Source organism: Capricornis sumatraensis, chromosome 15 (genome assembly GCF_032405125.1).
Source record: "Capricornis sumatraensis isolate serow.1 chromosome 15, serow.2, whole genome shotgun sequence".
In the NCBI taxonomy this organism is placed as follows: domain Eukaryota; kingdom Metazoa; phylum Chordata; class Mammalia; order Artiodactyla; family Bovidae; genus Capricornis; species Capricornis sumatraensis.
The window spans coordinates 67,674,038-67,685,930 of record NC_091083.1 but is presented as its reverse complement, the minus strand read 5'-3'; the positions used below and the strand labels follow the sequence as shown (position 1 = coordinate 67,685,930).

The 11,893-nt window shown below is 43.3% G+C and overlaps 1 protein-coding gene across 2 annotated transcripts in view; it reads left to right on the top strand.

The window, feature by feature from the left end:
• The first annotated feature begins 6,381 nt into the window (after positions 1 to 6,381).
• The window catches only part of EDEM2 (ER degradation enhancing alpha-mannosidase like protein 2), a 28,605-nt gene continuing 23,093 nt past the window's right edge, over positions 6,382 to 11,893 (top strand). Inside the window, exons 1-4 of one of the 2 annotated variants that reach the window (XM_068987265.1) lie at positions 6,382 to 6,547; positions 6,783 to 6,893; positions 9,597 to 9,636; positions 11,605 to 11,710. In XM_068987265.1, the coding sequence (XP_068843366.1) occupies positions 6,441 to 6,547; positions 6,783 to 6,893; positions 9,597 to 9,636; positions 11,605 to 11,710 (364 nt within the window). In that variant the 5' untranslated portion in view covers positions 6,382 to 6,440. The remainder of the gene's footprint in view (positions 6,548 to 6,782; positions 6,894 to 9,596; positions 9,637 to 11,604; positions 11,711 to 11,893) is intronic. The other variant, XM_068987266.1, reaches the window with a different exon arrangement.

Below are 11,893 nucleotides of genomic sequence, written 5' to 3'. Positions count from 1 at the left end.
TTACTATCTGAACCACCAGTGAGGCCCAGTTAGGTCCTAGTCCCTGGAATCTGTAAGTATGCCCTATTTGGATTTGGAAAAAGGGTCTTTGCAAATGTGATCAAGTAAAGGATCTTGAGATGGGAGATTACACTGTATCATCTAGGTCAGCCCCAAATGCAGTCACAAGTGTCCTTAGAAAGGCAGAGAGAGGCAGAGGGAGATATGATCCAGATCCACAGAGGAGGAGCTGGTGTGAATATAGAGGCAGAGATTAGAGGGATACCCAGGAATGCCAGCAACATTCTCTTCTCCCGGAGAAGCTGAAGAGGCAAGCAGCAGATTCTTCTCTAGAGGCTCCAGGGGGAGTGTGCCTCTGCTGATATCTTGATTTTGGCCCACTGAAACTAATTTGGTCTCCAGAACTGTGGGAGAGTACATTTCTGTTGCCTTAAACTACCAAGTTTATGGTAATTGTAATTAATTTGTTACCATGGTCACAGGAAGCTTATACTGTGCCCCTGTGTTGTTATCCAAGTCTCAGTTTACTGTCATCTCCTTCCCCTTCCATCTGGTACTTCCAAGAAGAGTTTCCAAAAGCATCCTAGTGTGTTTTGTGTATCTCTTCTGCCAGGCACTGTGACAAGTACTTTACAGGTTCACTGAATCCTCATAAATCCTATTAGGTAGATCCTTAAGTTACTCCTGTTCTACAGATGAGTAAAATGAAGTTCAGAAGAGAAGCTGGTGAAGCCATACTCAGGAAAATGGAAAAATGGGTCCCACCTTTCTTGAAGCTATGGTGCCTGATTTTCACCTGCGATAACCCACAGGGCTGCAGCCACCGTGCTGGTCCAGAGAACTGGGAGTGAGAAGGTGATGGAGCTAGTATTCCCACTCAGGTCTGCTTAGATTTAAAGCCCATACTTTTAACTTCTATATTGTACTACCTCCAGCTCTCTGGGTTAAATCAGAGTTTTAATTCTCATATCTACTGCTGATGTTTTGGCAAGTTCATCTGAGGGATATTTTCAAGGAGTCTGTACCAACAGAGGCCAAATATGTCTTTGTTTAACCAAAGTGCCACTTTTTAGAAAAGAGAAAAGAATGGCCAATTTTAGCATCACAGAAAGCTCAGTTTAAAAAGACATCAGAGATCCATTTATTCAAATTCTTCATTTTATATAAGATGAAGCTGGGTTTATAGAAGGAGACGGGCTTGCTTAGGGTCACCTACAGAGGCTTTAACTGGTAAAGTTGGAATTGAAGTCCCAGTTGCACTTCAAACCTGGGGTTGATTATGCTGCACTGTTCAAAGTCAAGTGTGTTGCTATGGTCTAAAAAGCTGATGAAATTCTGGGAACTTGCAAGCAGTTGGAAAAATGGGTCCCACCTTTCTTGAAGCTATGGTGCCTGATTTTCACCTAGGATAACTCACAGGGCTGCAGCCACTGAGCTGCTCTAGAGGACTGGGAGTGAGAAGCTACTGCGCTGGGACAGAGACTAGAGACCATGATAATGTGACCACATCCCAAATGGGAAAAAAGATATGACAAGAACTCATGAATTCCTAGAACTGAAGAGATTTCTGAAAATCTTGACAGTAGCAGATTTGGACAAATAAATGAAGGTTCAGTCCAGTTCAGTTCATTTCAGTTGCTCAGTCATGTCCGACTCTTTGCAACCCCATGAACTGCAGCAAGCCAGGCCTCCCTGTCCATCACCAACTACCGGAGTTCACTCAGACTCACGTCCATCGAGTCCGTGATGCCATCCAGCCATCTCATCCTCTGTCGTCCCCTTCTCCTGCTGCCCCCAATCCCTCCCAGCATCAGAATCTTTTCCAGTGAGTCAACTCTTCTCATGAGGTGGCCAAAGTACTGGAGTTTCAGCTTTAGTATCATTCCTTCCAAAGAAATCCCAGGGCTGATCTTCAGAATGGACTGGTTGGATCTCCTTGCAGTCCAAGGGTCTCTCAATAGTCTTCTCCAACACCACAGTTCAAAAGCATCAATTCTTTGGCGCTCAGCCTTCTTCACAGTCCAACTCTCACATCCATACATGACCACAGGAAAAACCACAGCCTTGACTAGACAAACCTTAGTCGGCAAAGCAATGTCTCTGCTTTTGAATATGCTGTCTAGGTTGGTCATAACTGTTCTTCCAAGGAGTAAGCTTTGGACAAATAAATGGAAGTAAGTTGTATCTTATACTTAGCAGAGTATTTGTTTGGGAAACTCAATATGTCTAATTATAGTAAAGGGTGGACATTCTTTATCCATCTTTAAATGCATCCACTAATAAATATTAAATCCCTGCAGATCTCTGCTTTCATGCATAATAAGGTCGTTTTTTAAAAAAGATAATATATTTAAAGTACTGCATAGAGTCTTGGTAACAAGTCCTTTAAAATGCTGTTACTAAGAAAGAACTTGAAGATGTCACAAACAGATGGAAAGATACAGTGTGTTCTTGAATTGGAAGAAATAATATTTTTAAATGGCTATACTAACCCAGGAAATCTATAATTTGATACAGTATCAATCTACCAAGGCATTTTTCACAGAACAAGAACAAATAATTTAAAAAACTATATGGTAATACAAAAGACCCTAGATAACCAAAACAATCTTGAGAAAGATCAACAAAGCAGAAAGAATCATGCATGCTCTCTGACTTCAGATCACACCATAAAGCTACAGTAATCAAGATAGTATGGTATTGGCACAAAAACAGAGACATTATGGTCAATTAACCTATGACTAAGGAAGCAAAAATATACAAAGAGAAAAGACAGTCTCTTCAATAAGTGGTGCTGGGAATACTGGGCACCTAGATATAGAAGAATGAAATTAGAACATTCTCTAACACCACATACAAAAATAAACTCTAAATGGACTAAAGAACTAAATGTAAGACCTGAAAACATTAAATTCCTAGAATAAAACATAGGCAGAACATTCTTTGACACAAATCATAGCATTATTTTTTGGATCAGTCTCCTGCAGCTAAGGAAATAAAAGCAAAAATAATCAAATGGGACCTAATCAAACTTAAAAGCTTTTGCCTTGCAAAGGAAACCACTGACAAAACAAAGTGACAAGCTACTGAACACAGTCACTTCCCTGGTGGCTCAGACGGTAAAAGCATCCGCTTGCAATGCAGGAAACCCAGGTTCAATCCCTGGAGAAGGAAATGGTAACCCACTCCAGTATTCTTGCCTGGAAAATTCCATAGATGGAGGAACCTGGTAGGCTACAGTCCATGGGGTCGCAAAGAGTCGGACACGACTGAGCGACTTCACTTTCACTGAATGGAAGAAAATGTTTGCAAATGATATGACCAATGATAGGTTAATTGAAAATATATAAACAGCTCATACAACTCAATATCAAAAAAAACAAACAACCCAGTTAAAAAATGGGCAGAAGATCTGAACAGACATTTCTCCAAAGAGGTAATGCAGATTACCAATAGACACACGCAAAGAGGCTCAAAACTGCTAATCATCAGGGAAATGCAAGTCAGAACCACAGTGAGCTATCACCTCCCATCTGAAAGAAGGGCTGTCATCAATAGGACCACAAAGAGAACTACCATATGACCTGGCAATTTCACTTCTGGATATACATCTGAAAAAAATGAAAACACTAATTGAAAAAGATACATGCACCCTAATGTTCATACCAGTATTATTTATAATTACCAAGATATGGAAGCAACGTAAGTGTCAATCGACAGATGATTGAATAAAGAAGATGTGGTACTGATATATTTATTTAATGGAATACTACTCAGTCATAAAAAAGAATGAACATTTTGCCATTTGCAATATCGATGGATTTGGGAGGGCATTCAGTTCAGTTCAGCTGCTCAGGCGTGTAAACTCTTCGTGATCCCATGAATCGCAGCACGCCAGGCCTCCCTGTCCATCACTAACTCCCGGAGTTCACTCAAACTCATGTCCATCAGGTCAGTGATGCCATCCATCCATCTCATCCTCTGTTGTCCCCTTCTTCTCCTGCCTCCAATCCCTCCCAGCATCAGGGTCTTTTCCAATGAGTCAACTCTTTGCATCAGGTGGCCAAAGTACTGGAGTTTCAGCTTTAGCATCAGTCCTTCCAGTGAACACCCAGGACTGATCTCCTTTAGAATGGACTGGTTGGATCTCCTTGCAGTCCAAGGGACTCTCAAGAGTCTTCTCCAACACCACAGTTCAAAAGCATCAATTCTTCAGTGCTCAGCCTTCTTCACAGTCCAACTCTCACATCCATACATGACCACTGGAAAAACCATAGCCTTGACTAGATGTAACTTTGTTGGCAAAGTAATATCTCTGCTTTTGAATATGCTATCTAGGTTGGTCATAACTTTCCTTCCAAGCAGTAAATGTCTTTTAATTTCATGGCTGCAGTCACCATCTGCAGTGATTTTGGAGCCCCCCAAAATAAAGTCTGACACTTGTTTCCACTGTTTCCCCATCTATTTCCCATGAAGTGACGGGACCAGATGCCATGATCTTTGTTTTCTGAATGTTGAGCTTTAAGCCAACTTTTTCCCTCTCCTCTTTCACTTTCATCAAGAGGCTCTTTAGTTCCTCTTCACTTTCTGCCATAAGGGTGGTGTCATCTGCATATCTGAAAGTGAAAATGGAGTCACTCAGTCATGTCTGACTCTGTGACTCTGTGGACTGTAGCCTACCAAGCTCCTCTGTCCATGGGATTCTCCAGGCAAGAATACTGGAGTGGGTTGCCACTTCCTTCTCCAGGGGATCTTCCCGACCCAGGGATCGAACTTGGGTTTCCCGCATTGGAGGCAGACGCTGTTATTGATATTTCTCCCGGCAATCTTGATTCCAGCTTGTGTTTCTTCCAGCCCAGTGTTTCTCATGATGTATTCTGCATATAAGTTAAATAAGCAGGGTGACAATATACAGCCTTGATGTACTCCTTTTCCTATTTGGAACCAGTCTGTTGTTCCATGTCCAGTTCTAACTGCTGCTTCCTGACTTGCATATAGGTTTCTCAAGAGGAAGGTCAAGTAGTCTGGTATTCCCATCTCTTTCAGAATTTTCCACAGTTTATTGTGATCCACACAGTCAAAGGCTTTGGCATAGTCAATAAAGCAGAAATAGATGTTTTTCTGGAACTCTCTTTCTTTTTCCATGATCCAGTGGATATTGGCAATTTGATCTCTGGTTCCTCTGCCTTTTCTAAAACCAGCTTGAACATCTGGAAGTTCACGGTTCATGTATTGCTAAAGCCTGGCTTGGAGAATTTTGAGCATTACTTTACTAGCTTGTGAGATGAGTGCAATTGTGCAGTAGTTTGAGCATTCTTTGGCATTGCCTTTCTTTGGAATTGGAATGAAAACTGACCTTTTCCAGTCCTGTGGCCACTGCTGAGTTTTCCAAATTTGCTGGCATATTGAGTGCAACACTTTCACAGCATCATCTTTCAGGATTTGAAATAGCTCAGCTGGAATTCCATCACCTCCACTAGCTTTGAGGGCATTACACTAACTAAGTCAAAGAAAGATAAATACTGTATAATATCACTTATACACAGAAGTATAGTTTTTAAAAACCCAACAAATTAGTGACTATAACAAATAAGAAACAGATTCATGGATATGCAGAACAAACTAGTGGTTACCATTGGGGAGAGGGAAGTGAGGAGGGGCAATGTTTTAAGGGTAGGGGATCAAGAGGTACAAACTGTTATGTATAAAATAAGTTAGAAGGATCTATTTTACAACACAGGGAATATAGATGATATTTTATAGTAACTATAAATCGAGTGTAACTCTTAAAGATTGTGAATCACTATACTGTAACATGGAGAGGGCAATGGCACCCCACTCCAGTACTCTTGCCTGAAAAATGCCATGGACAGAGGAGCCTGGTAGGCTGCAGTCCATGAGGTCGCTAAGAGTCGGACACGACTGAGAGACTTAACTTTGACTTTTCACTTTAATGCATTGGAGAAGGAATGGCAACTCACTCCAGTGTTCCTGCCTGGAGAATCCCAGGGACGGGGGAGCCTGGTGGGCTGTCGTCTATGGGGTCGCACAGAGTCGGACACGACTGAAGTGACTTAGCAGCAGCAGCATACTATAACATATAATATTATACATCAACTATACGTCAATAAAAATAATTAAATTTAAGAAAGCTTTAAAACATACTGTTGCTAAAACATTCATTAATAATAGTAGCTATAACAGCCACTGTCTTGAAGACACGTTGATCTTCGCTTCAGAGACTGTATGTCCCAAGCTTCTCTTCGCTTGAGTTCCACCGCCCATTGCATTCTGGGGCTTGTAGTCCGGAAGTGAGTGGATGATTCATGGGCACGCAGGCGTAGTGCCGCAAACTCCCGGAAGAACCCGCTGGGGCTCGCAGGATGAGCGGGTGGTGGCGGCTGCTGCTGCAGCGGCGGCGCTGACAGAACACGAGCTCTATGCTTTTCCGGCTGCTCGTCCCGCTTGGCCTCCTGTGTGCACTGCTGCCCCTGCACCATGGTGCACCCGGCCCTGATGGCACCGCACCCGACCCCGCCCACTACAGGTGAAGTGGGGGGTCAAGCTCCCTGCCCTTCCATAGTTGGGGAATGGGAAGCCCAGACTTGGTCCCTTCCCTAGTCCCTCCATCCCGGGACCCCCATCCTGACCTGCTGGGACCCAGCTACTGGGCTCCTGGCAGAAACCAGGTGATAATTCCCACTTTCCGTCTTGTTACTTGTCCTTTCCCCTGCCTGGTTTCATTTGGTGACTCTCTGCCTTATTTCTCGTACCCTGCACAGGGAGCGAGTCAAAGCCATGTTCTACCACGCCTACGACAGCTACCTGGAGAATGCCTTTCCCTACGATGAGCTGCGACCTCTCACCTGTGACGGGCACGACACCTGGGGCAGGTAGTGCGAGGGGAGGAGCAAGGGGGAGGCCTGGGTCTAGCAGTCTGGTCCTAGGCCCGCGGGTCTGCTGGGACTGGTGGCTTCATGGCCTCCTCACGGGGTTCCAGAAAAAGCTCCTAGCCAGGGTGGGGTCGCATTCCCCTCAATTCAGGCCCACGCCACCAGGATCTACCCAGCCTCCTGGAAATTTGTATCACAAGGTGGGAAAAGGCTGGGTTATCCTAGTGGGCTGGATCTCTGGGCTCTGGCCACAGCAGTAACAGACATCAGCTGTTAGGACTTGGGCAAATCTCTGGAGCCATATGATGTGTGGAAGGGCTTCAAGAAGTCAGAAGACCCAACCCCTTCATGTTGTAAGTGGTCAAACAGGCCCAGGAGGAGCTATAACTCTCCCAAAGGTGAAACTTAAGAGCCTTGGTAAGTGTAACTGAAATGCACTTCCTCCTTTATCCTCACATCCTTGACTGCTTCTTGGTATTTCAGCTCAAACTGTCACCTTAGTGTCAGTTCCCTTAAATACTCATCACCTACTAGTCAGTCTCACAAACACACTTTTTTATCTTCTTTGTAGCACTTCTCACTCTGATACTGTCATTTTCACTTATCTGCTAGTTTCTGTTTCTCACTTCCACTAGAATAAAAATCTATGAAAAAAAATCTATGATATGGAATCCTCTGTCTTGGTCCTTGCTGAGTGAGTGAAGAATCATTGCATTTAGGTGAAACTGACATTGATGAAACACTGTGCTAAGCATTTTCCTTGCCTCATCTCATGTAATTAACATCCCTAGGTGTTAAGTGCTGTTACCTCCATTTTACAAATGAATATGCTAAGAACTGGAGAAATTAAGTAAAGTGAAAATGAAAGTCACTCAGTCGTGTCCAGCTCTTTGGGACCCCATGGGCTATACAGTCTATGGAATTCTCCAGGCCAGAATACTAGAGTGGGTAGCCTTTCCCTTCTCCAGGGGATCTTCCCAACCCAGGGATCAAACCTAGGTCTCCTGCATTGCAGGCAGATTCTTTCCCAGCTGAGCCACAAGGGAAGCCCAAGATACTGGAGTGGGTAGGTATCCCTTCTCCAGCGGATCTTCCTGACCCAGGAATCAAACTTGGGTCTCCTGCATTGCAGGCGGATTCTTTACCAACTGAGCTATGCGGGAAGCCCCCAAAATTTGTTAGGTTGTTTCTTAGTTGAAAAAGTAATGCATGCGAATGGCAAATTTAAGCAGTACAATGTCATATAATAAAATAAATATCTCCCGTATGCTAGAACTCCAATCACTGTTAACTTTCTTGTGGCTCCTTCCAGAAATATTTTTGATTTATACCATCCTATAGATATGTATCTATAGGAGAAGGCAATGGCACCCCACTCCAGTACTCTTGCCTGGAAAATCCCATGGATGGAGGAGCCTGGTAGGCTGCAGTCCATGCGGTCGGACATGACTAAGCGACTTCACTTTCACTTTTCACTTTAATGCATTGGAGAAGGAAATGGGAACCCACTCCAGTGTTCTTGCCTGGGGAATCCCAGGGATGGCGGAGCCTGGTAGGCTGCCGTCTATGGGGTCACGCAGAGTTGGACAAGACTGAAGTGACTTAGCAGCAGTATAGATATGTATATATGTATCTTTTTAAATTAACTTTTTTAAGGTGTAACTTACATGAAATGCACCCACTTTAAGTGTGTAGCAACCATCATAGGATAGAGAACCATTTCTGTCACCCTAAAAAGATCCCCTGTGGCCTTTTATAGTTAATCCTTCCACCATCACTGGCCCAAAAACCTGCTAATCTGCTTTCTGTATATATGTCTTTGAAAATCCAGTTAGAACATATGACACTACCTATTTTGTAGCTATCTATTCTGTAGCTGGAGAAGGCAATGGCACCCCACTCCAGTACTCTTGCCTGGAAAATCCCATGGATGGAGGAGCCTGGTGGGCTGCAGTCCATGGGGTCGCAAAGAGTTGGACACGACTGAGCGACTTCACTTTCACTTTTCCTTTCATGCATTGGAGAAGGAAATGGCAACCCACTCCAGTATTCTTGCCTGGAGAATCCCAGGGACGGGGGAGCCTGGTGGGCTGCCGTCTGTGGGGTCGCACAGAGTTGGACACGACTGAAGCGACTTAGCAGTAGCAGCAGCATTCTGTAGCTTGTCTTTTTCATTGAACTAGATAATTTGAATATTTTCACATTAGCCCATAGAACTCTTGATAACAATGTTTTTGACAACCTCATAGTTTTGCATTGTTTGAATATATTATGATTTGGTTACTCACTCTTCAACTGGTGTACATTTGGGTTATTTCTAGCTTTTTGCTGTTCTAAAAACAATACTGCCATAAGTATTCTCAAGCCTACAGTTCTGTGCACTGTGAGATAAAGTCATAGATGTGGGAGGTCTGTGCTGTGAGCTGCAATCTTATACTGCCTCCCTATGGTGGAGAAGAATTCCAGAGAATATAGGCGATGTGTTTAACTACAGTCAGCTGCATCTGCCCACCTCCCAAGTGCCTTAAAAGGGTCAGAGGTTCCTGGTGATTTGCACTATGGCATCTCTGTTGTGACAGCAAGTGGGACTGGCAGAAGCATTGCTGTGCCTAATTTATTAGTTTCTGGGGTATCTGATCTGAGGCCTTGATATCTGGTGTTTGATTTTGTTACTAAGCAGCTGATATTTTTGTCCTTTTACAGTTTTTCTCTGACTCTGATTGATGCTCTGGATACCTTGCTGGTAAGTGTCTCATCTATTCATTTTCTCTCCGACATTGCATAACCAATATCCTTCTTTTGGTAGCTTGGCTGTGGGTGAAAAGTGAATTCTTCACCTGGGCCTTTGAGTTTCATCTTTCATTTTGATCTTTAATTTGAGGGCAGTGGAAAGCCTTTTTCAAGATGAGGGCAGGAAATCAGATTTCCATTTTGAGACGATCACTGGCTATAATGTGGAGAAAGATTCATGCACTCATTTAACAAATATTTTTGAGTAATTGCTTCATGCACTGTGCTCAGCCCTCTGGGGGAGTGTAGAAATGAGTGAGGCTCCTACCTGTGCAAAGATTCTCATCACATGGAAAGAAATAGATGCCTCAGAGTTGTGGGGAGAAACTTAACTGGAGTCTTTTGAAGGAAGAAGAGGTCAATTTCAGCTGGGGGACTCAAAGACTTTCTAGAGAAGGTAACATGTAGACAATTGAGGGTAAGTTGGATTTGTAAACAGGAAGACACAAGGTGTGATTTCTGGTAGAGGGAACAGTATGTCTGAGGTTAGAAAATCAAGGAATAGTAGATACAGTTCTACTCAAGTGGATGAGACAGGGCTAGATGAACAATGAGAGACACAAAGGATAGATTAGGTCTAAATCATAGAGGGCTTTAAATGCCGAGATAGGATTGTTTGGGTTGCAACTGATAGATTTAGACAGGAAGGAAATTTACTGAGTCACATAGCTAAAACGTCCAGGTAAAGACTGGCCTCAGACCCAGCTGGTTCCAGACAATATAAATAATGTCAGTAGGAATCTCTCTCAGTCTCTTATTTCTGCCTTCTTTGCTGGCTGTATTCTCAGGCTCTCCTTAAGCTGACAGGGTAACCAGTGGTAACCCTGACTCACACCCTATTCGTTCAGTAACCTGTGTGTGGAAAGGATTAGTTATTTTTCATTAATTGCAATGACTGAGTCTCAGTGATCTGGCTTGGGTTACACATCTATCCCTGAACTAATCAGTCAGCCAAGAGATTTAGTATGCTGGCTGGTGTAGGTGAAGTGCCCATTTTTGCAGCTGAAGGAATGGAATCAGCTTCTTCAGATTATAAGAGTGACTGTGGAAGAAGGGTGATTCCTCAAGGGAAAATTGGAGCAGTCATATCAAAATAAAAGGTATCGGGATTGCATTTGACTGACAGTTTAAACAAAAAGGGTTTCATTTTCTCAAGTAAAAGTAAATCTGAAGGTATTAATTTCTAGCATTGGGTCAGCTGCTTAACTGTGTCATCAGAAACCCATGGTCTTGGTATCCTTCCCTTCTGCCATCGTTAGTATGTTGATCTTCATTCTCATGCTTTAGTACCTCATGGTCTAGGATGGCTGCCACAGCTCCAGAAATCAAGTCTGCTTTTAAAGTAGAAAGGAAAAGAGTAAAAGCCAAGCCAACGGTGTCTTGTCTCTTTTTATTAGGTCATTTCTGAGAAGTGCCCTTAGTAGACTACAACACTCAGAATTGACTGGATAACACAGTCACCTCTAGTGGCAAATGAGGCTGAGAAACTCATATGCGGATTTCTAGCTTCTATGGCTGGAAGCTACAAGTATAAAGAAGATTGGGAATCAGTGTTGGGTCCACCAACCTGCAGTATTTTCCACCAGGATGAATGTGACAAGGTTAAAAACAACAGATATCCACTGAAAATGTCAAACTAAGATTTCCTTATGTGGTCTACAGTCTTTGTATTGGTTTCATTTAAATGAGTACATAGGATTCTTAAATTGGTACCAAAGAATTTATTAATGTCTCGATACTGGGTCTGTGTGATTTCCATCTCTCAGTGTTTTGAACTGTTACCAGCAGTTCTAGAACAGAAACTGTAGGTCTTAAGTTGAAAAAGTGAGAGTCACATCAGCATAAAATCCTAGACTCTGATCTAGCATCTCCAGTGCCTACAAGCCTGGGAGCCTCACTCTCAGGTCTCTCTTTCCTACAGATTTTGGGGAATGTCTCAGAATTCCAAAGAGTGGTTGAAGTGCTCCAGGACAATGTGGACTTTGATATTGACGTGAATGCCTCTGTGTTTGAAACCAACATCCGAGGTGAGGGGTGCCTTCGAGGGTCCTTGTAAGAAAGGAGACTGTGGAGTTTTGGCCTCCGTATAAACCAGGAGGTGGTAAATAGGATCTTAAGGGCCAGCCTTGCCAGGGCACTTGACTCAAAACAGATTGACAGAGGTCTTCCCTCCTGGGGGGTGGGGTAGGGACATCTCAGGATCCCTCATC